This window comes from Chiloscyllium plagiosum, unplaced genomic scaffold (genome assembly GCF_037043375.1).
Source record: "Chiloscyllium plagiosum isolate Xiang-an unplaced genomic scaffold, Cpla_swu_hap1 HiC_scaffold_10, whole genome shotgun sequence".
Taxonomy (NCBI): Eukaryota; Metazoa; Chordata; class Chondrichthyes; order Orectolobiformes; family Hemiscylliidae; genus Chiloscyllium; species Chiloscyllium plagiosum.
In genome coordinates, this window is record NW_028270148.1 from 85,731,326 (window position 1) to 85,754,005 (window position 22,680).

At 41.9% G+C, this 22,680-nt stretch overlaps 1 protein-coding gene across 1 annotated transcript in view; it reads left to right on the forward strand.

The window, feature by feature from the left end:
* The window catches only part of igf2r (insulin-like growth factor 2 receptor), a 218,934-nt gene that overhangs the window by 144,102 nt on the left and 52,152 nt on the right, over positions 1 to 22,680 (forward strand). Inside the window, exons 29-33 of the mRNA XM_043696288.2 lie at positions 16,665 to 16,768; positions 17,240 to 17,370; positions 19,295 to 19,494; positions 20,802 to 20,928; positions 21,677 to 21,811. Of these exons, the coding sequence (XP_043552223.2) occupies positions 16,665 to 16,768; positions 17,240 to 17,370; positions 19,295 to 19,494; positions 20,802 to 20,928; positions 21,677 to 21,811 (697 nt within the window). The remainder of the gene's footprint in view (positions 1 to 16,664; positions 16,769 to 17,239; positions 17,371 to 19,294; positions 19,495 to 20,801; positions 20,929 to 21,676; positions 21,812 to 22,680) is intronic.

The following is a 22,680-nucleotide window of genomic DNA, read 5'->3' on the forward strand; positions in this document are numbered from 1 at the left end:
TCTCTCTCTCTCTCTCCCCCCCCCCCTCTCTCTCTCTCTCTCTCTCTCTCTCTCTCTCTCTCTCTCTCTCTCTCTCTCTCTCTCTCTCTCTCTCTCTTCCCCCCCCTCTCTCTCTCTCTCCCCCCTCTCTCTTTTCTCTCTCTTCCCCCCTCTCTCTCTCTCCTCCTCTCTCTCTCCCCCCTCTCTCTCTCTCTCTCTCCTCCCCCTCTCTCTCTCTCTCTCTCTCTCTCTCTCTCTCTCTCTCTCTCTCTCTCTCCCCCCCCCTCTCTCTCTCTCCCCCTCTCTCTCTCTCCCCCCTCTCTCTCTCCCCCCCTCTCTCTCTCTCCCCCCCTCTCTCTCTCTCCCCCCCCTCTCTCTCTCTCTCCCCCCCCTCTCTCTCCTCCCCCCCCTCTCTCTCTCCCCCCCTCTCTCTCTCCCCCCCTCTCTCTCTCCCCCCCCTCTCTCTCTCCCCCCTCTCTCTCTCCCCCCCCCTCTCTCCCCCCCCTCTCTCTCCCCCCCCTCTCTCTCTCCCCCCCCTCTCTCTTCCCCCCCTCTCTCTCTTCCCCCCCTCTCTCTCTCCCCCCCTCTCTCTCTCCCCCCCCTCTCTCTCTCCCCCCCTCTCTCTCTCCCCCCCTCTCTCTCTCCCCCCCTCTCTCTCTCCCCCCCCTCTCTCTCTCCCCCCCTCTCTCTCTCCCCCCCTCTCTCTCTCCCCCCCTCTCTCTCTCCCCCCCTCTCTCTCTCCCCCCCTCTCTCTCTCCCCCCTCTCTCTCTCCCCCCCTCTCTCTCTCTCCCCCCCTCTCTCTCTCCCCCCCTCTCTCTCTCCCCCCCTCTGCTCTCTCCCCCTCTCTGCTCGCTCTCGCTCGCTCTCGCTCGCTCTCGCTCGCTCTCGCTCGCTCTCGCTCTCGCTCGCTCTCGCTTCTCTCTCGCTCTCTCTCGCTCTCTCTCTTTTTCCCCCCCCCTTCTCTCTCTCTTCTCCCCCCCCCACCCCCCCCCCCCTCTCTCTCTCCCTCTCCCTCTGAGGGGTATTGTAGAATGATGCTGAGATGTCAGAAAAGGTTGGGGTTTTATTTTTGAAGTAGACAAAAGCATGAGTGAATGGAGTCAAGTGCTCACAGAGCCTGGGTTGTAGTCTTGCTTTCAGTTTTACTTGAGGTTTTGGAGTTGAAGCTGCTAGATACATTGTCCTTGCTCTAATATTTCAGTCTTCCACCCTTTTGACACAATCTATACTGTTGTTTTCCATTGGAAAGACAAACAAATTATTATTGTATTTACTTCCTTCTACCATCCCCACTCTTTTGATTATTTAGTAAATTTGGTATCTTCAATTGTGAAGACTGATGCAAAGTAATTAAGTCCTCTCGCATTTCCTGGTTCCCCATTATATTTACTCCGCCTCATTCAGATGGTCAGTGTTCCGTTTGATCTCTCTTCCTTTTTTATATATTTAGACAAGCTATTGATGTCCTTTTTTTTGTTGTTTAGTCATCTTTTGGGAGTTAAAATTTAACCATTCCTCTGCCTTTCACTAATCTTTGCAATGTTGTATGTCTTTTAAATTTGGTACTATCCTTAACTTGTTTCATCAACCATTGTATTATTCCCTTTCTTAGAATCCTTCTTTTGTCACTGGGGTACATTTTTTTTGTTGAGTCACGAACTTTTTTCAACTTATGTCATTGTTCGTTCGTCACCTTTTTCTGCTAATTTCCTTTCCTAGTCCACTCCTGCCAACTCTGCACTCATTATTTCATAATGACCTTTATTCAAGTTTAGCACAATTGCTTCCGACTGAAGTTTTCTCACTGTCATCTAGATGTTCTAGTGTGAGTCACCAAACACAAGTATACAGGTACAGCAAGTGATTAAGAAGGCTCATGAAATGCTATCCTTTATTATAATAGGAGTTGAACATAAATGCTGTGCTTTAAGTATTGAGGGCATTTGAGAGACCACCTCTCTTACTGTTCAGTTTTGGCCTCGTGTCTGTATCCATTGGGGTCCTACAGGGATCAGTGTTGGAGTTGCTGTTTGTATTTGATATAAGTGGTTTTGACTTGAACGTAGGAGGGTTGATCAGTAATTTCGCAGGTAATGCAGTAATTGTTGGGTAGTAAATAGTGAACAGGATAGCCTTGGAGTACAAGAGGATATAGTCAGGCTGGTTAGATAGTCTGATCTGCAGCAAATGGAATTGAATTCCATGATCAGTGTGAGGTGCAGCACTTGGGCAGATGAAACAAAGCAAGGGAGCACTTGAAAAACCTTCCACCCTACCAACCTTCGCATAAACCAAATCATCTGCCGACATTTCTGCCACCTCCAAACAGACCCCACCACCAGGGATATATTTCCCTCCCCACCCCTTTCTGCCTTCCGCAAAGACCGTTCCCTCTGTGACTACCTGGTCAGGTCCACACCTCCCAACAGCCCACTCTCCCGTCCTGGCATCTTCCCCTGCCACTGCAGGAATTGCAAAACCTGCGCCCACGCCGCCTCCCTCACTTCCATCCAAAGCCCCAAAGGAGCCTTCCACATCCATCAAAGTTTTATCTGCACATCCACTAATATCATTTATTGTATCCGTTGCTCCCATTGCAGTCTCCTCTACATTGGGGAGACTGGACGCCTCCTAGCAGAGCGCTTTAGGGAACATCTCCGGGACACCCGCACCAATCAACCACACGCCCTGTGGCCTAACATTTCAACTCCCCCTCCCACTCAGCCGAGGACATGCAGGTCCTGGGCCTCCTTCACCACCGCTCCCTCACCACTCGACGCCTCGAGGAAGAACGCCTCATCTTCTGCCTCGGAACACTTCAACCCCAGGGCATCTTTGTGGACTTCACCAGTTTCCTCATTTCCCCTTCCCCCATCTCACCCCAGTTCCAAACTTCCAGCTCAGCACTGTCCCCATGACCTGTTCTACCTGCCCATCATCTTTTCCACCTATCCGCTCCACCCTCCTCTCTGACCTATCACCTTCATACCACCCCCATTCACCTATTGTACTGTATGCTACTTTCTCCCCACCCCCACCCTCCTCTCATTTATCTCTCCACCCTACAGGCACTCTATTCCTGATGAGTGGCTTTTGCCCGAAACGTTGATTTCCCTGAACTGCTGTGCTTTTCCAGCACCACTCTAATCCAGAATCTGGTTTCTAGCATCTGCAATCATTGTTCTTACCCTGTTTTTATCTACTACATGAAAAAACAGTAGGGCCCATGGGGAAAGAGGATTAGAGAGACTTCTTGGTGAAGGAGTCAATGACCAAGGGGCTGAGAGAGATCTTTCAGATAATGAGCGAAACTGATGAGTAGTGGAAAATAACCTCTTCAGCAATCGCAGTAGCACAAGTCAGAGGTGGAAATAGAATCCTGAAATACAGTTCTTAAAGTAACCTCTTTATACGCCGTTCTTACATAGCTGTCCTCACTGTCTTGTCGAAGGGGAATTTGGTTTCATACTTCTGGGGTAGGCACATCAATCCTGCTTCTGTGTCTAAAAGGTATTCAGTGTCCCAAGTCCCTCATCCTCAAAGCAAGTGGGAGTGTAGAGGGGCATGGATGGGCTCTTTCAGTTTTTGTCAAATTCAGCAGCTCCATGGTCGGTTTTCTTAAAAATAAATAAATAAATAAAAAGTTCTAGGAAATTGGTCTTACTCCCAGCTTCCAGGGTCTCCTCTTCCTCATTGTCTATTAGGTGACTTTTTCCTTTCGGCTAACACCCAATGGCCGGTCTGCCCACAGAAGTGACATTTTCTCTGGGTATTTGTCTTGTCTTCCTCAGACTACTGGGGGATTGTCCTATTGTCCTGCTTGTTGGGTGCTCAATTCAGCGCCCATATCTCAGCTGAGCTGACTGCCTCAGTTCACCAATTTATTGTAATGATCCCCCTCTACTCCTGGTCCAGTTTGGTCAACTTTGACATTTTAGTGAGCTCAGATTTAAATCTGGCTACAAAAGCAGACTTCAGTTGGCCATAGTCGCAGCCTTAAATCCCAGTTATCCTGTACATTTGGGACTTCAGCATATTCTTTCCAGGTTGTCCCAAACGTTTGCTCATAGTCTTCTGTGGGTTTTTGACGCAAGCTGTGAATTTTGTTTTTGTCCAGTCGGTCTTATGTGGGCTATACCCTGTAACCAATGTTTTATTGCTATCCAGCCAGCTTGCAGCTCCTGCTCATACTCTCCAAGAGCACCCCTGACTTCCTCATGGAGGAGGTGTCCTTCTCCTTTAGTAGCAATCGCATTCAGAATTTGTACCCCATCTCAAAGATGAAGCATATATATTCCCTTGAACTGTCTAGGCTTTTCCACGTCTTCATTGGCCCCTTCTTTTGGGTGACTCCTTTTTTCTTTAGAACAATTTCAATATTCTCTGGCTGCAGGTCAGTCTGTAGTACTGAAACATCCACCTCAGTGCTGTCCTCTATCTCTGACCACTTTTCTCTCTTTATGACTCCTTAAAACCAGGGAAGTAAAAGTGGTACTAGGGATATACAGTCCTTATCACTTTCACTGCTAGAGTTCTTTTGTTTGAGTGGGTTGTCTTATGAGGAAGAAATTACACAGTCTGATCTTGTCATCGAAGTTTAGAAGACTGGGGATGATTGAGTTGAAGTTAGTGTGATCTTGAATGGTCTGGATGAGGTGGACTTTGAAAAACAAATTTCCCTTTGTTTGCACACGAGAGTAAACATAATTTCCAAGGGATTGTGGGACTTTAGAACTCTTGCCCCAGAAGATGTTGGAGGTGAGTTCATTGAATAATTTTAATGCACAGGTAGATTTGTTAGTAAAGAGAATTGAATGTTTTCTGAGAGATGGATATGATTTCAGAACACAAGTAAATCAGCTGGAATGTTGTTAAATGGCCGAGGAGTCTCAAATGGCTCAGGCTCTCAATCTGCATCATATTTTTATATGTATTAAGAGGAATGGCTCAAAGGTGCTATGTAGAAGGAAGATCGTTCCAATTCTGCTGTGCTTTTTTTTTTAAAGCAGTGGTTTCAGCATTGGGTTGAAATGAGTACTGAGTTTCTCTTGTAGGACAACTTCACTAAATTAGCCTATGGTAAAATCTTAAGTTAAATCACAAGGGAATCCCGACAAATTCAAGTGAAAGAGCTTTGTGGAATGCAAAGTGCCTCCAGGTGACAGCCATCTAACAGTTTAACTGAAAGCAGAAAAACTGAAGGGTAATTACAATATCATATTCTTATATTGAATAGAATTTGCAGGTTTTAAATGTGCAAGGATTCAGAGCATTTCCCACTAACATTTTAATATTCTACATTCCAAAAACGCCACCATCTCCAACCACTGCCAGCTCACCACCAGGGCAGTTTAAAAAAAGGTGAACTTTCAATAGCAAGTGGGAAAGCGATTGAGGTATATGTAGTGCCAGTGTCTTGTTGGAAAATGATCGAAACGTTCTGCCTTTTTTCAACTTGCAATTGTGCAACAGGGGCTTTTTGTTACACATTATATGTTCACACAGTGGTTTAGTAAGGCAGCAAGTCCAATATTACCCATTTAAATTCAGCTATTCCAGAGGGTCTAAACAAATGTTTGGTTTATCACAAGTAATTGGGATTTGATACCATACTACCAGAACAGGCTGGTGACTTTGTCATAATCAGAATTTTCTTATCTGATTCCTAACACTCTTTCACTGTACCCTTTTTCAGGTGTCACTATAACTGTGTTGTGGATAAATCACCACAAGCTAACTTTAATTTGGCTACCCATTAGGGAACTTCTTAGATAATCAAGTACTGAAACAATGACTTAACTTTAATTGCATGTAGAAGCAAAATAAGATCCCTCAAGTAAGCAAGTTAAGCCTCACAATTCAACTTATCAGATTTAATGGTGGAATTTAGCTACAATTCCAGCCAGCAGTAGTTTGTCTCAGTTGAGATCTGATCCTTTTGCAGTGTTCTTTGAAGTTCTGCTCCTGAGGAATCCTGGAGTAGAATTTTCTTGTCCTTCAGGTCTTTGGTGTGACATTATTGATCATCTTTTAGGTTCTTTCACCTAAAATTGGTTAATCTTCTGGAGTCCTTGAGTCTGCAGCTTGCTTTCTCAGAAGTAATGCCTCTGTTCCTTTCTCACATTTATTCTTTACTGTCCATTTGAAGACCAAGCCTGTCCTGCAATTAACTCCTTAAATTTTCCAGGTCAGTCATTTGTCCTTAAGGCAGCCCGCTATCAAACAGGTGTCAAAACAGTTTTGCTTATGTAGCCTCAACTCCCTTTTTCCTGGGCGTGGCTAATTGCTTTCAATTTCTGTACAAGTTTGTCTGGAATAAACTATTAAAGGAAGAGTTGTTGCTGCTGCTTTCAATCTGAGTAGCTATTAAAATTCTGAAGTTTGTGTCACAGTTCCTTAACTTGAGTGTTAATTTATAGTCTGCTAATTGAGGTATAATCACTTACTGGGAAGATGTAAGGTTTTGAGGTTGGCAATGTTTTCAACTGGAGGATACGTTTTCATGTCATTCTATCAATTGTGAAGATTCCTGAATGTAGCAAATATGACAGAGTTCTGAATTATTAAAAATGCCATGAGTTTAATCCCCTGGGATGAAAACCAACAAATCAACTCAAAGCACTTAGGATTTGGTCTTGACACTGAAATGGAAAATTGTTGACCGTCTCTCCATTTTATCCTGTTTCTGTCTCTAACAATTCAAGCACTGCTTATCTGTGCAACCTCAAATCTTCCTGGTTGTGACCAATGTTTGTGGCAATCCAGTTTGAGCATTGTTAGGTCAAAATTGCTTCCACAGGAGATGGACTTTGTGGGCTGTGCATCTTCTTATAACCCTTTTCCACATCATAGCGCTTTTGGAAGTAAATGTAAAATTAAGTTCAGTTGGAATTAGTCATCTTACAGATTCTCCACCTGAGAGTCAATTTATTTCTTTTTCAATAGATTTGGCATTCGGAAAACTCTGCTTGTTATCTCTACATGAGTACATAGAAATAATGACATGACTATTGTTAATTTTGCTGCATGTCATTTGGACTGCTGCTAAGGAGGTATCACTTAAGTGCAAAGGTTTCACAAGTGCTGGAAATATGAAAAATTCTAGCAAAACAGTCATTCTGTATTTCGACAGATGCTGGCTGACCTGAATATTTCCAACATTGTTTTTAAGTGTCACCTCTGTACTGTATGAAATGCTGTTAAGAGATTACCACTTTTTAAAAACTGCACTCATTAGAATGCTGGGCCAGCACTTATTTCCCATTTTCCAGTTACCCTTGATGGAAGGTGCTGGTGAGCTGTCAGGGATGGTAATACTATTGGATATCAAGGAGTAATGGTTAGATTCCCTGTTGGAGATGGCCATTGATTGGCACTTGTGCAGTACAAATGTTATTTTGCAACCCAAACCTAGATATTGTCCAGGCCTTGCTGTATTTGGGTATGAACTGCTTCAGTGTCCGAGCAGTTAGAAGTAGTGTTGGTCATTGTGTGATCATCAACAAGCATACTTGATGATGGAGGGAAGGTCATTGAAGCAGCAGAAGTTGGTTGGCCTGAGGGCATGACTGCTCCTATTCCTTCGAGAAGGTGAGGACTGCAGATGTTGGAGATCAGATTCGAAGAGTGTAGTGCTAGAAAAGCACAGCCGGTCAGGCAGCATCTGAGGAGCAAGAGAATCGATGTTTTGGGCATAAGCCCTTTGTCAGGAATGAGATTACGTTTGTTTAATCTTTTATAAAAAGCATAGCACTTAACATTAAGCACACAAAATAAATACCTACAGCTAAACTCTTCATTTACAATAGTAAGCTTTACGTTTGGGCTATGTTATGAATAATGTATAAAAATCTTGATTATTCTTCACATTGTGTAATCTTCATAATTCCCAAATGATACCTCGTATTTGAACACCTGCTTAAAGTGCTAATAAAGCTTTCCAAGTGTAGGGAGATGAAAATACTGCTCTACTGTCAATCTTATCAGAAGACTTGCATTGTCTATACCTTAAACCTTGCACCTTTCTCAACCTCAGGATTTCCAAGTGCTTTATAGCCAGTTATTTATTTCTGTAGTGTAGTAGTATGTCATAGGAAGTTTAGAAATCAATTTGTACATAATATATATAAATTGAGATCTCGTACTGTTATTTGAGGCATTGATATTAGCTAGGACATAAAGGGTTCCCATGTTCTTCAGAATGCAATAGTTGGCCCAATGGACTGCATCCTAAAGTTCTGAGGGAGGTGGCTGGAAAAAATAGTGGAGGCGTTGGTTGTAATCTTTCAAAAATCACAAGTCAGGGCAAGTCCCAGATGATTGGAACATCGCTGTTGAAACCCCCTTGTTCAAGAAAGGATCAAGACAAAAGATGAAACGTTATAGGCAGATTAGCCTAACCTCAGTTGTATGTAAAATTCTAGAATCTCTCGTTAAGGATGTCTTTTCTAAATTCTTGGAAGTGCAGGGTTTGATTAGAACAAGTCAGCATGGATTTAGTAAGAAGAGGTCGTGCCTGACAAACCTGTTAGATTTCTTCGAAGAGGTAACACATAGGTTAGACCAGAAAAACCCAGTGGATGTTAGCTACCTAAACTTCCAAAAGGCCTTTGATAAGGTGCCTCACAGGAGGCTGCTGAGTAAGGTGTGGGCCCGTGATGTTCAAGGTAAGCTACTGGCATGGATTGAGGATTCGCTGTCTGACAGAAGGCAGAGAGTTGGGATAAAAAGTTCTTTTTCGGAATGGCAGCTGGTGACAAGTGGTGTCCTGCAGGGTTCAGTGTTGGGGCCCCAGCTGTTCACTTGATATATAAATGATCTGGACTAAGGGACTGGGGGCATTCTGGTGATGTTCACAGATGATACAAAGTTAGGCGGACAGGCAGGTAGTTCTCAAGAGGCGGGAAGGCTGTAGAAAGATTTCGGTAAAAACAATGACTGCAGATGCTGGAAACCGGAGTCGAGATTAGAGTGGGGCTGGAAAAGCACAGCAGGTCAGACAGCATCCGAGGAGCAGGAAAATCGATGTTTTGGGCAAAAGCCCTTCATCAGGAATAGAGAAAGATTTAGACCGTTTGAGATTGGTCCAAGAAATGTCTGAAATTCAATGTGAACAAATGCGAGGTTTTGCACTTCAGAAAAAAGAATACAGGGACAGACTATTTTCTAAACGGTGAGAAAATTCCAAAAGCCAAAGTACAAAGGGACCTGGGAGTGCTAGTCCAGGATTCTCTAAAGGTTGACTTGCAGGTTGAGTCCATGATTAAGAAAGCAAATGTAATGTTGTCATTTACTTTGAGGGTTGGAATATAAAAGCAGTGATATTCTTGTGAGACTTTATCAAGCTCTAGTTAGTCCCCATTTAGAATAGAGTCCAGTTCTGAGCCCCACGTCAGGAAGGACATGCTGGCACTGGAGCATGTCCAGCGGGGAGATTCACATGGATGATCCCTGGAATGGTTGGCCTAACATACGATGAATGGCTGAGGATCCTGGAATTGTATTCATTAGAGTTTCGAAGGTTATGGGGAGATTAGATTACTTAGTGTGGAAACAGGCCCTTCGGCCCAACAAGTCCACATCGCCCCGTCGAAGCGCAACCCACCCATACCCCTACATTTGCCCCTTACCTAACACTACGGGCAATTTAGCATGGCCAATTCACCTGACCTGCACATCTTTGGACTGTGGGAGGAAACCGGAGCACCCGGAGGAAACCCACACAGACACTGGGAGAAATTGAAATTTACAAGGTAATGCTTGGCTTAGAAAGCATGGACACTGGGAATTTGTTTCCATCGGACAGGGATAATAGGACCTGTGGCCACAGCCTTAAAATTAGAGGGAGTCAAATTAGAACAGAAACGGGAGACATTTCAGCCAGTGTGGTGGGCCTGTGGAATTCATTGTCGCGGAGCCCAGTGGAGGCTGGGATGGTAAATGTCTTCAAAGCAGAGATTGATAAATTCTTAATCACGCAAGGAATTAAGGGATATGGGAGAAGTGCAGTGAGTAGTGTTGAAATGCCCATCAGCCATGATTGAATGGCGGAGTGGATTTGATGGGCTGACTGGCTTTACTTCCACTCCTGTGTCTTATGGACTCTTACATTCACCTGAGGTCAGGTAAACACTTCATCCAAATGCAAGTATTTTCAAAACATGCACAAGTGTAGATTTTTTGCTTTTTTATTCCAAAATTTAAGTGTATACTTGTAAAGTCCTTGCTACTCTGTTTTTGCTTTGTTTGTAAATTTAACTGGTGGCTAACCACAAAATGTATTCCATTAAATACGACGTTGAACTTGTATGTCGCTAAGTTCCCATGTTTAAGTGCTCTCTGTTGGTACTGGCTGGGATGACTTTGAAGTATTCCAAGTGATAGAGAATTTGTGGAATAATGGAGATGTTTTGATAAATGGCATTTTTATAAGTGAAAGATATTTTTATATTTGACCTCTGACTAACCGTTGTCAATTAAAGATCAGGGCAGCCCAGATGAAGGGTTAAGCCTGAAATGTTGACACACTTGCTACTCATGCTGCCTGACCTGCTGTGCTTTTGTCAGTGCCACACTTTACCGACTGAGTTCTCCAGCATCTGCAGTCCTTACTATTTCCTCTGACTAACCTTTGCCTTGGAAAAGGAAAATCTGGATTCTTTCCAATTAATGAAAATGTGTCACCATGTGAAATGAGCTAGTTCTGCTGCCATATTAATAGTCTGGAAACATCTCCTGGCCTCTAATCCGATGGCATTTGGAAGAGTTTTTAAAGAACTTTCAGTGCCCCTGTGTCTGTACCTGAGTGAGAGTCAGTGGAGTGTTAAACAATTCTATCACAATTGCCACTAGATCAGTTAAGTCTCAGATGCTTCACTTCCCCTGCTCTATTCTCTTCCACTCCCACTCCCACACTAACCGTGTCTCTGCTCACTAAATTGGATCCACTGTATTGTATACTTTCTGTAATTTTCCATGACATAAGTATAAGGTGCTGTTAATGCCCTGGTCTCAGCTTATTTTTAATAAACCTTAATATCAAGAGCAAATAAGTGTAAATTTGTGGAATAAATGTACACTATAAAAGATTATTTTGAGAATTAAGTCAATCAAATTTATGATATGCTATGCATCAGACCAACTATCATTTAGCATTTGTGAATGATATTTGGCTTGTTTCAGACTGAGGGGGGGCGTGAGAAGAAAGTTATGAAGTGTGTAAATATTTGTCTGAGAGCAACGGCTGTTAAATTGACACCATAAATAGTGTTATGGACCCAGACCAGACAGACCCCCTCAAAACATTTCAAGAAAGTAACCCGGACCCTAACTTTGCTAGTTGTTTTGCTGGATTACTGAATGAAACGTAAAAGCGAACAGCATATAGAAGAAGTTAACTTATCCAAATACCCAACAGCGTATCCCAACTTAATGATGCTGTTCCAAATACTTGCGACAATTCCTTTTTTACCAAGTGCTGTTTATGGGGAAAGTCGAACACCAGTTTTTAGAGGAGAGATTGTCAGAGAGAGAGAGGGGGATCCGCATGGAACTGCTGCTTTGAGCAGCAGCCTCAAAAACCTGACGAGCAGCTCTGAACAGCCGGGCTGCTAAACCCAAACCAGAGAAAAGCTGAGCTGGGAGAACTGGCCACTCCCCTTTCATTGTTCCAGCTTTTTTTAAACCTAAAAGGTTTCTCAAGTAGATCAACCCAGATGTTTCACAAATTGTCTCTACGACCACCTGGGAAAAAAAACCAGGATGACAAAACTTGTTAAAGGAGCAGTAGCATCACACCTCTCCCTTAAAGAACCATCAATATCCAAAGAGGGCTTTGTTTTAAAACCCTTCAATCTTACACTGTTACAACATTTATATACATTGATAATAAACATGCAAATGTACACACTAAATTCTGTTAGTGCTGGAAAAGCATAGCTGATCAGGCAACATCAGAAGCAGAAGAATTGAATTCTCCTGGTCTTCGAATGCTGCCTGACCAGCTGTGCTTTTCCAGAACCACACTGTTTGACGCTTATCTCCAGCATCTGCAGTCCTCACTTTCTCCTAAATTCTATTACAGTCTGTTTTACTCCTGCCATCGAACACCTCCATTTCTCATTCAAGTCTCGCCAGTGAATCAGTAATCATGTTATCTCGTCCTGCCACATGCACAGTTTTCAAATTGAATGGCTGTAGCAACAAACTCCACCTAAAGCAGTCTGGAATTTTTGTCCTTCAGTTTGTCCACAAACTTCAATGGATTACACTTCAATCCGTGTGTGTATGATTCCCAGATGCATTACTGTAACATAAACTTTGAACTGTTGTAATGCCAATACCAAGCTCGAAGCCTTCTGCTCAACTGTTGAATATTTCTGCTGATGAATGTTTAATTTTCTGAAGAAATATCTGATAGTTCTTTCTATCTTTTCATCACCAATAGCCACCTTGAATAGCTTTGTGTAATTAGGTGTGGCTAATACTGGTCAGTGGTTAACGTTAGCTTTCAGGCTGTCAAATGCCTTCTGATAGTCTGCTATCCGTTGAAGCATTTTGCCTTTCTTTAGTAATTCAGTGAATGGAGCAGCCATACTGTTCATATTTGGTATAAATTTCTAATAAAATCCACTCAATCCCAATTATAGAATTGTGATAGTGCTCTTTTTGCCGGTTTGTATGGGAAGTTCCCCAATTACCTTTGGCTTTACATTCCATGGAGCAATTTGTCCATGTCCAATAATGTGGCCCAGGAAAGTGACTTCTGCTTTGGCAAATGCACTTTTAGTCCGGTTTATCACCAAGCCTACCTCCTGAAATCAATCGAACAATTCTGATAAATTTTGCAAATGTGTGGAGTGCAGAGGAACCTTGATTATCCAGCATTCAATTATCTGAATATCAGATGATCCAGCAAGATTACAAAGTCCCGACGTTTATCTAATATTCAATTAACCAAACAAAATATGCCCTGCCCATATCCTTCGGATAATAGAGGTTCCTCTGTGTTGCAAAGTTAATGCAATTGCAAAGACTGATGCATATCAGATTCCACTCTTGGAAGACTGTTTTGAAAAGGTCAGACAAACAACTCATTTCTAAGTTGGACTTGCTCAAAGGATATTGGCAGGTACGGTTGCCCAAAAGAGCTAAGACAATTTTGGCTTCCCTAATGCTGAATGGACTGTGTCAATTTAAAGTTATGCCATTTGGCACAAAAAAATGCACCAGTCACATTTCAGAGACTAACCAACAAGATCACTGCTGGATTACCCAATTGTCTTGTGTATCTTGATGGCCTGGTAATCTTTAGTCACACATGACTAAAGGAGTAGCCATGGGCCCCAGCTATGCCTGCCTCTTCGTAGGATATGTGGAACAATCCATCTTCCGCAACTACACTGGCCCCACCCCCCACCTTTTCCTCCGCTACATCGATGACTGTATCGGCGCCGCCTCATGCTCCCACGAGGAGGTTGAACAGTTCATCCACTTCACCAACACCTTCCACCCCGACCTCAAATTCACCTGGACAGTCTCAGATTCCTCCCTCCCCTTCCACGACCTTTCTATTTCTGTCTCAGGCGACCGAATCAACACGGACATCTACTACAAACCGACCGACTCCCACAGCTACCTGGACTACACCTCCTCCCATCCTGCCCCCTGTAAAAACGCCATCCCATTCTCCCAATTCCTTCGACTCCGCCGCATCTGCTCCCAGGAGGACCAGTTCCAAAAACGCACAACCCAGATGGCCTCCTTCTTCAAGGACCACAATTTCCCCCCCGACGTGGTCGACGATGCCCTCCACCACATCTCTTCCACTTCCCGCTCCTCCGCCCTTGAGCCCCGCCCCTCCAATCGCCACCAGGACAGAACCCCACTGGTCCTCACCTACCACCCCACCAATCTCCATGTACAGCGTATCATCCGCCGTCATTTCCGCTACCTCCAAACGGACCGCACCACCAAGGATATATTTCCCTCCCCTCCCCTATCAGCATTCCGTAAAGACCACTCCCTCCGTGACTCCCTCGTCAGATCCACACCCCCCACCAACCCAACCTCCACTCCCGGCACCTTCCCTTGCAACCGCAGGAGGTGCAAGACTTGCGCCCACACCTCCCCCCTCACCTCCCTCCAAGGCCCCAAAGGAAACTTCCATATCCGCCACAGATTCACCTGCACCTCCACACACACCATCTATTGCATCCTCTGCACCCGATGTGGCCTCCTCTACACTGGGGAGACAGGCCGGCTACTTGCGGAGCGTTTCAGAGAACACCCGGACCAACCAACCCAACCACCCTGTAGCTCAACATTTCAATTCCCCCTCCCACTCCACCAAGGATATGCAGGTCTTTGGACTCCTCCATCGTTAGACCACAACAAAATGACGGTTGGAGGAAGAACACCTCATCTTCTGCCTAGGAACCCTCCAACCACAAGGGATGAACTCTGATTTCACCAGTTTCCTCATTTCCCCTCTTCCCCCCCCCCCCCCCCCCCACCCTGTCTCAGTCAAATCCATCGAATTCAGCACCGCCTTCCTAACCTGCAATCTTCTTCCCGACCTCTCCGCCCCCACCCCAGTCTGACCTATCACCCTCACCTTGACCTCTTTCCACCTATCACATTTCCGACGCCCCTCCCCCAAGTCCCTCCTCCCTACCTTTTATCTTAGCCTGCTGGACAAACTTTCCTCATTCCTGAAGAAGCGTCGATTCTCCTGTTCCCTGGATGCTGCCTGACCTGCTGCGCTTTTCCAGCAACACATTTCCAGCTCTGATCTCCAGCATCTGCAGACCTCACTTTCTCCTACTTTTAAATGCTGTCTAGTCAACTCCCCTGCTCTATTTAATTATTCCCTAAAATCTGACACACAGTCTGAATATGTGGTCTCTGAATTATGACCAATTCCTCCTCAATCAATTTTAGTGGTCCTCTCCCTTCATGCCCACAAACTAATTCAAATGGACTGAATTTGGTCAATTCATTTGGTACATCGCTGATGGCAAAAAGTACAAATGGTATTCTCTTATCCCAATTATCTGATAATCTTGACTCTAAGTCCTTAACATGGTCTTTAATGTCTGCCATCTTTCTAGCACTCCGTGATTCTGAATGGTATGCAGTAGATTTGAATTGTTTTATTCCTATGCTGTCCATAACTTGAATAATTTTGATGTGAAGTTTAATCCTTGATCTAATTGTATCTCTGTGGGTAGTCTGTATCTAGTGAAAATTGAGTAATTCCTCTGCAATACTTTTAGCTGCGATATTGTGTAATGGAATGGCCTCTGGAAATCTAGTGAACGCATCCATTATTGTTAACAAATACAGATTCCCACTTTTTTTGTTTTAGATAGGGGTCCTACACAATCAAGGCTCTTGTGAAAGTTCCTCAAATGCAGGAATAGGTATTAAAGATGCAGGTTTTATTACTGCCTTTGGTTTTCCAATTACCTGACATGTATCATATATGTGGCAAAATTCAACTACATCCTCATACAGTCCAGGCCAGTGTAAATGTTTTTTAGCTTGGGTTTTTCTGAACCCTAAATTACCTCTTGCTAGTCGTTTATGTGCCATCCATAACACCACTTTTTCTATAACCCAGTGACAATACAACCTGATGAACTTCTGCCCCCTTTTCACTTGCCTGAATATGTAGTGGTCTCTATTTCCTCATTAAGACGACATTTTTAAGATAGTATCACCAAGATACATCTAGATTCTCTTGTATGCTGTTTGATACAATGGTAGCCATATGGATATTCTGAGAAGGGCGAAAAGCTTAGTTTGGCTTGGTAGCCTTGCAGTTCCTAAATATAGTTATGTTAGCGAGCAAAAGTTTACATAAATATAGACTAACACAAGAGGAATCAAATGAGTGGGCAACACGGTGGCACAGTGGTTAGCACTGCTGCCTCACAGCGCCTGAGACCCGGGTTCAATTCCCGCCTCAGGCGACTGACTGACTGTGTGGAGTTTCCACGTTCTCCCCGTGTCTGTGTGGGTTTCCTCCGGGTGTTCTGGTTTCCTCCCACAGTCCAAAGATGTGCAGGTCAGGTGAATCGGCCATGCTAAATTGCCCGTAGTGTTAGGTAAGGGGTAAATGTAGGGGTATGGGTGGGTTGCGCTTCGGCGGGTCGGTGTGGACTTGTTGGGCCGAAGGGCCTGTTTCCACACTGTAATGTAATCTAATCTAATCTAATCAAATATCATATGTACTGAGAGGAGACAAGATGTCTTGGTAACATAATCCTGTCCCCTCTGAGCATGATGGACAATAATAATGTCCTTGAAATTTCACTTCATAGCTCCTCAGGAATGGCAGATTTGTTTCATCTCTAAGTCAAGTCCATTGGGTATTTGACCTCGCTGGTTCTGTAAGTCATGGCATAACGGTCTGAGGGGCAGTCTCCAAATCTTCTTAGTGAAAGTGGTAAAATGCTGCTTGCAAATAGCCTGTGGATTGATTCAAGTGTTGAAATAGTCAATGTTGTTCAATTAGTGTTTTTTATAAATGCTTTATACAAATTGCCACTAATAGTCTCTTCCATAGTGAAGCTACCAGGATAGTGAATTGACCACATGAAGAAACCTCAACTTTAATTTCAGCTTAAAACAAATTTATTTAAATATTATAACAAAAATATTAAGTTGTTCTCTCCCATAGGGCAAGCCAGTATATTTGAGGGAAACTCCAGATTGTACATACCTCTTTGAATGGCATACATCATATGCTTGTCCACCATTCCGATCCATCGATTGCACATTAAGGTACATTTACCTATTTAACAAACTTTCAGTTAAATTTGCTGTTGGTGTTAAAAATGCAAATGTAATTAAAATTTTTATGAACTGAGAACAGAACTAAGTTGTGATGTTGTATAGTAATACTTGTTCTGGTAATGAATAACATACTGCCACCTAAGAATTAAATGTGATTTGTGCATAGTTAGAAGAATAATTGTCATAAATTTCTTGGCTTTCTTATGAGATTTGGAATTTCTGGAGCACATTAATGTACATGAAACATGATCACTTTAAAGTGCATTATCATATGCACTTTAAATGCATATGATAATATGCATTTATCATATTAATGTTTCAATTTCTTTATCAATCTGCTTGATTATAGTCTGAGTTAAGTTTTTAAAGCCTGGTGTTGATTACAGTTATGGGTAGTTTAGCAATGTATGCAATAAAAGCCAATTCAAGATTTGAAGTGCAACTTTTTTTTCTTTTTAGGGATAAAGGTGGGAATTCCTATGACCTTACTCCTTTATCACAGTCTCAAGACAACTGGGAGATAGAACAGCAACGTGATGTTGACCAGACATATTACATCAACATCTGCAAGTCACTAGTCCCAAAAAATGGCAAGTGCATTGAGAGAGCAACAGAAGTATTTAGCTGTGTAGCATTTGATGGGGAGCCACTCATTGCCCATTGGAGCTCACTTACCTATTCAAGTCAAATCTAATTTGAAACATTAAAGGAGGTTGCAAATACACTAGTCAAAACAGGCAGCCATAGGATTTTCTGAGGAATGAGAAGCAAGGAATGGGGAAATCTCTAATTCCATACACACTTTCTCTGCGCTATTAAATAAGCAATGACAAACCAGTTTTTGTTCATGACATAAAGTTGACTGCAAAACTGAGAAAACTGAAGAGTTGGTTTTCGTCTTTTAAATTTAATATTCAAATAGAAAGGAGAGGAACACCTAGGACTTGTTCTTGTTGCTGTGCAGGTTAATCTTGAAAAAGTGGGTGGATTTGGATGAAGAGAGACTTCTATGAAAATGTATTGTCCACATATTTGGCTTCATTTGTCAATCAGTAGTCTGTCAGCTGTACTTCAGCCTGGTTGAGGGTGCAAAATAGAAACTGAAAACTGTAGAAGGCTTTGATTTGTTAGAATAATGTCATGGAAGACTTCTGATATGCTGGAGAGATTTGTGTACTTGGGTTGTTTTCTTTTGGACAGAGAAAATTAAGCAGAGGTTGCTAAGGATGTTCAAAATCATGAACTGTCCTGATGGAGTAAACCAGGAGGAATTGTTGCCAAAATAACAGGCAACTCTAGAATAATTTATGCAGTTTTTGTTTTGTATATTCTCCGAAAGGATAATGGCAGCAGATTGAATAACTTCAAATTGGAATTAAATAAATACAGGGCAATCCCTGTATCTGCAGAATTGTTTTCTGCAGTTTCAGTTACTCTTGGTTAGCTGTGGCCTGAGCATATCATCGAGAATGTTCCAGTGCCTGGGACCAGGTGGCTGCCAGGAAGGCACGTTTTCCATTTAAATGAATGGGTTCGCTCCTATGTGGTTTTGGGATTCCACAGTAGGTCTTGGAACATAACCCCTGCAAGTATGGTGGGGACTACTGTAATCATATTTGCAGGCTCATGGGCTAAAAACAAGCAATTAGGGCTGAAGGGGACACTACTTTCAAATAGGTGTCAAGGGCACACCTGTGTTCTATTATTCTATAATTGAGTATTCCTCCCGTTATTCTGATCGATAATTATCCCTCATCAGTACTGAAATGTTATCTAGTTGCTTATTTCATAACTCTGGGAACTTGCCTTGTGCAAATTTCATGCGTTTTGTACATTGTGATAGTAATTACACTTAAACGTAATTATTTGATTAAAGTGTTTTGGCAGTAAAAGATGATATAAATGGTATATTTCCTTCTGTCTTGCTGTTTAATTTGACTTTTTCCATAGTGGTTATCGAGCAACTATCTAAAACTGATTTTATCAAATTCATCCTTGCTAAATGTTACAGGGTAATAAATAATCTATTTATACTGTTTCTAGAGAGAACCTTTTTTTGCGATTATCTGGAGTGGCTGGGCATATGTTGCTGGCACTTTAAGCAGTTTTCCCATCTTTGTTTTATGCATTGTGCTTTGTTCACCAATTTTATGGTGAAGTATTGCATTGCTATTCTGGAATCGAAGTTGTCCAAAACCAGGTGGGAAACGCACTCCTAAAGTAATTTTTTTGCATTAAACTTCCCCATTTATAGGAGTAGAGATTTGTTTAACCACCATTTGAAAAGGTTAGAATGAGTCAAGATTGTGAATGTGCATCATATTCGGTGATTAGGAGACTGTTATGTTCTCTACAAAACTATATTTATGCATATGTAAGTGGTTAAACTTCAGTAGTCAGAATTGCTATACTGACATTTTAGCGTTTTTATTCTGAACTTAATGGTTTGTATGTTTGCTTATTTTGGGCTTAATGTAGCCATTGGTTTGCAATAACCTGTTTATTATTTTATAGGCAACTGGGCCTGTCCCTTAAATGCAGCTGTCTGCCTGAAGAATGGCAGCAAGTATATAAACCTTGGTGAGGTTGTTGCAGGGCCAAGGTGGGAAGAACATGGTCTCCTTGTCCTACGTTATCAAAATGGTGACTGGTGCCCTGATGGAAGACGCAATAAGACTACAAGCATACGTTTCAAATGTGATAAAGATGCAATTGTAAGTCTTATTTCAGTTACTTTTTATCCTGAGGTGAATCAAAATAAGAAATGGAAAGCTTGCAGGAAACAAAATTGCATTATGCAGTGGAAAAACTTCCTATCCAGCTCATGTTTTGCTTTGTTTCTTGTATGATACAAGAATCAAAAATGATGTTCTACTTAATCTGTAACCTACCTGTTTAATCTGTAGCAACTCTATTGCTTCCACTATTGATATCTTGGAGTAGTGATTATAGGCATCACTGTCCTCTGCTAACAATGTAGATGCCTACCACTGGGAATGCAAAACTGATAGTTACATGAATATGTATGACCAGTTTTGGTATTCTGTTCAGCACTGTCTTCAGATGAGAGATTTCTTGTAAAAGAATCATATTGGGTTCCATATTTCCAACCTTGATTTAAAAAAAAATTGACAGTCAAATGGTAATAGGAAATATTGAATTTAATTTTGTAGAATTGTTAATTCCCTTATTTATAGAGTGAGTTGACCTGTATGTGTTCTCTGGGGAGGTATGATGTTGGGCAAAGGATATTTTCTTAATTCTGTTGGCAGTGCGCTGCCATGCTCCATCAGAGCAGCAGTAAGTTTCATGGTAGTGACTCGGGTGACAAAAAAGGGACATGTCTAGATTGAGAGAGACATGGGAATGTGTTTCCATGGTATTGTTCTGATGAGCATTAGACTTAACATTAACTCTACTTTCTCCCCACAGATGCTGCCAGATCTGCTGAGTTTCACCAGCAATTTCTGCTTTTGTTTTAGGTCACTAGAATCCACAGTTCTTTTTATATTAATGTTGTACTAGTGCTACTTTTTGCAGTAGAGATCAAGAGGGGAAAAAAAAGACTATCTAAGTCACCTTATTGAGTTATGTTTTGTTATGCAGATCTTACCTCCTGTAACTATACGCTATGGTGGAATGAACAAAATCAATTGTGGACAAAGTCCACAAAGACACCTGTCCAGTGGCAGGGGTGCAAAATATCTCAAGCTCAATGTACTAGAACATGTGGATTGGAGACAAATACACCGTTAAAGCTCATTGCTCTATGCCTATATTGTGGAGTAGCAAATCTCAACTTAAAATTAGAGAGAAATTGAAGTTAAATTGTCCTGATGTACCTTTTTCTGTAGCCTTTTTGTGTATATCTAAAATGACATGAAAGCAATAATTCAATATTACAGAACTTTTAACATTGCTGGAAAAAAAGGTATGTCAGGGGTTTTTGTCTTGTAATCATTGCAAGACAAGATAATAATTGAGATGGTAAACTTCATTTCAAGTATCTATCTTTTTACAGAACACAAAGCCAGACTTAATCACTGCCATTGAAAGTTGCGAGTACACATTTTTGTGGTTCACTGCTTTCGCTTGCCCAGTAACCAGAAATGTACACAATGAGTGTGTTGTAACAAATCCAATTACAGGTCAGTAATGTGAATTTTATGATAGCACAATTTTAAGTTCTCAAAGTTTTTTAAAATTTAGTTTCACACATTTAAAGCAGTAAACTCCACACTGAGTTCCTGACAGCAGTTGGACTAATGAGTACTTAAAAGATGTTATCTGAAATGGAAAATCTAATAAGTCTAGAAAACACAAAAAATTGACAGGAAAGCAAATCTGTTTTATCTCAAAATCTTATGAAACTAATTGGTCCCTACATAGCATCCAGGCTAAGTCTGGATAACTTGCACCATCCAAAGCAAAATCAACAATTGGAATGTTCAGATCAGTTTGTTATGGAGAGAACAGATGAGTTGAAATGTACACTTTTTTTTAAACTTGATCCCATATCTGCAATGTTAACTCATTCTTACCACATATGGTGTCTGGCCTACTGGGTGTTTCCTGTTTTTATTTCAGGATTTTAACATGTACAATTTTTTTTCAAGCAAGGGTCCTACTTCTATAATAGATATCTGCTTAGTCAGATATTAGCCATCAAATCAAAGGCTTTGATAAAGTGGGTTGCAGGGTTCAGCTAACTTCATGTGGTGTTTTATGTTCAACATTTTTTTCTTTATGGATAAATTTATAGATTTATCTTCCACCATGGCATTTGTGAATTGATTTTCTTAGCAAATTAATATATTGTACTCTAATATATCTAGAGATTTGGACATGTTTGTTCTAAATTACTTTGTTTCTAATGCTGCATGTTTTTGCATCCAGGCCATTTATTTGACTTGAATTCACTGCGAACAAGTCAAGGCTATACTATATATGATCATAAAATCAGAAGAAACTTCATTCGCCTTAATATTTGTGATAAGGTGCAAAATACTGGATGTTCAGGGAATGATGTTGGTATGTATTGAATGGGTACTGAAGTTAAAGCCATTATATTGACATCAGAATTCTTGTATTTGTTTATTAAGTCATTCCATGGCATTGCCCCTCAAAATTCTCCTCTAAGCCATGACAGTCTTTCATTGGACTTTTGTGCATTTCTAATCATAAGTAGTTCCAAAATTGGTGACGGTGGCTGCAGTTGCCTTGGCCCCAAACTTGCTTAAGGGCACTCACTTAAAACCTATTCGTTGATAAGCCTGTGTTCATCTGAATTAATAGGTCCTTTAAGCAGCTCAGTATCCTATTTAGTGATGCTCCTGTGTGGTGCCTTAGGTTGTTGCAAGTTGTTATACAGGGATCATTTGTTATTGTTTATATCTCAGTCTGTATCCTGCTGTGCTGCAGTATTTTTGGAGTGAATGTTTGTTTTTGGTTAGATCAAGCAAGGAACTGATTTAACTAAATTCCAACTAACTCCTGTAGAACAAAAGCTAACCTACTAAAGTTTTTAATTACCCCTTCGCTTAAATGGAGAGTGGAGTCGAAGAATGAAAACTTTACCAAAATGAAGTAATCTTTTAGGACTGGGCAGTACGGGGGTGGATGATTGCCTTTTGAATTCAAAGTGCTCCCCTCAGAATGTTGTTATTTTATGCCCGTATTACTGGTGAGCCCTAGTTCCAGTTGTCTACACTTATGGCAAACGTAATTGAGTATACAAGGAGGCCACATGGCACATTTTTAGATTACATTACAGTGTGGAAACAGGCCCTTCGGCCCAACAAGTCCACACCGACCCACCGAAGCGTAACCCACCCATACCCCTACATTTACCCCTTACCTAACACTACGGGCAATTTAGCATGGCCAATTCACCTGACCTG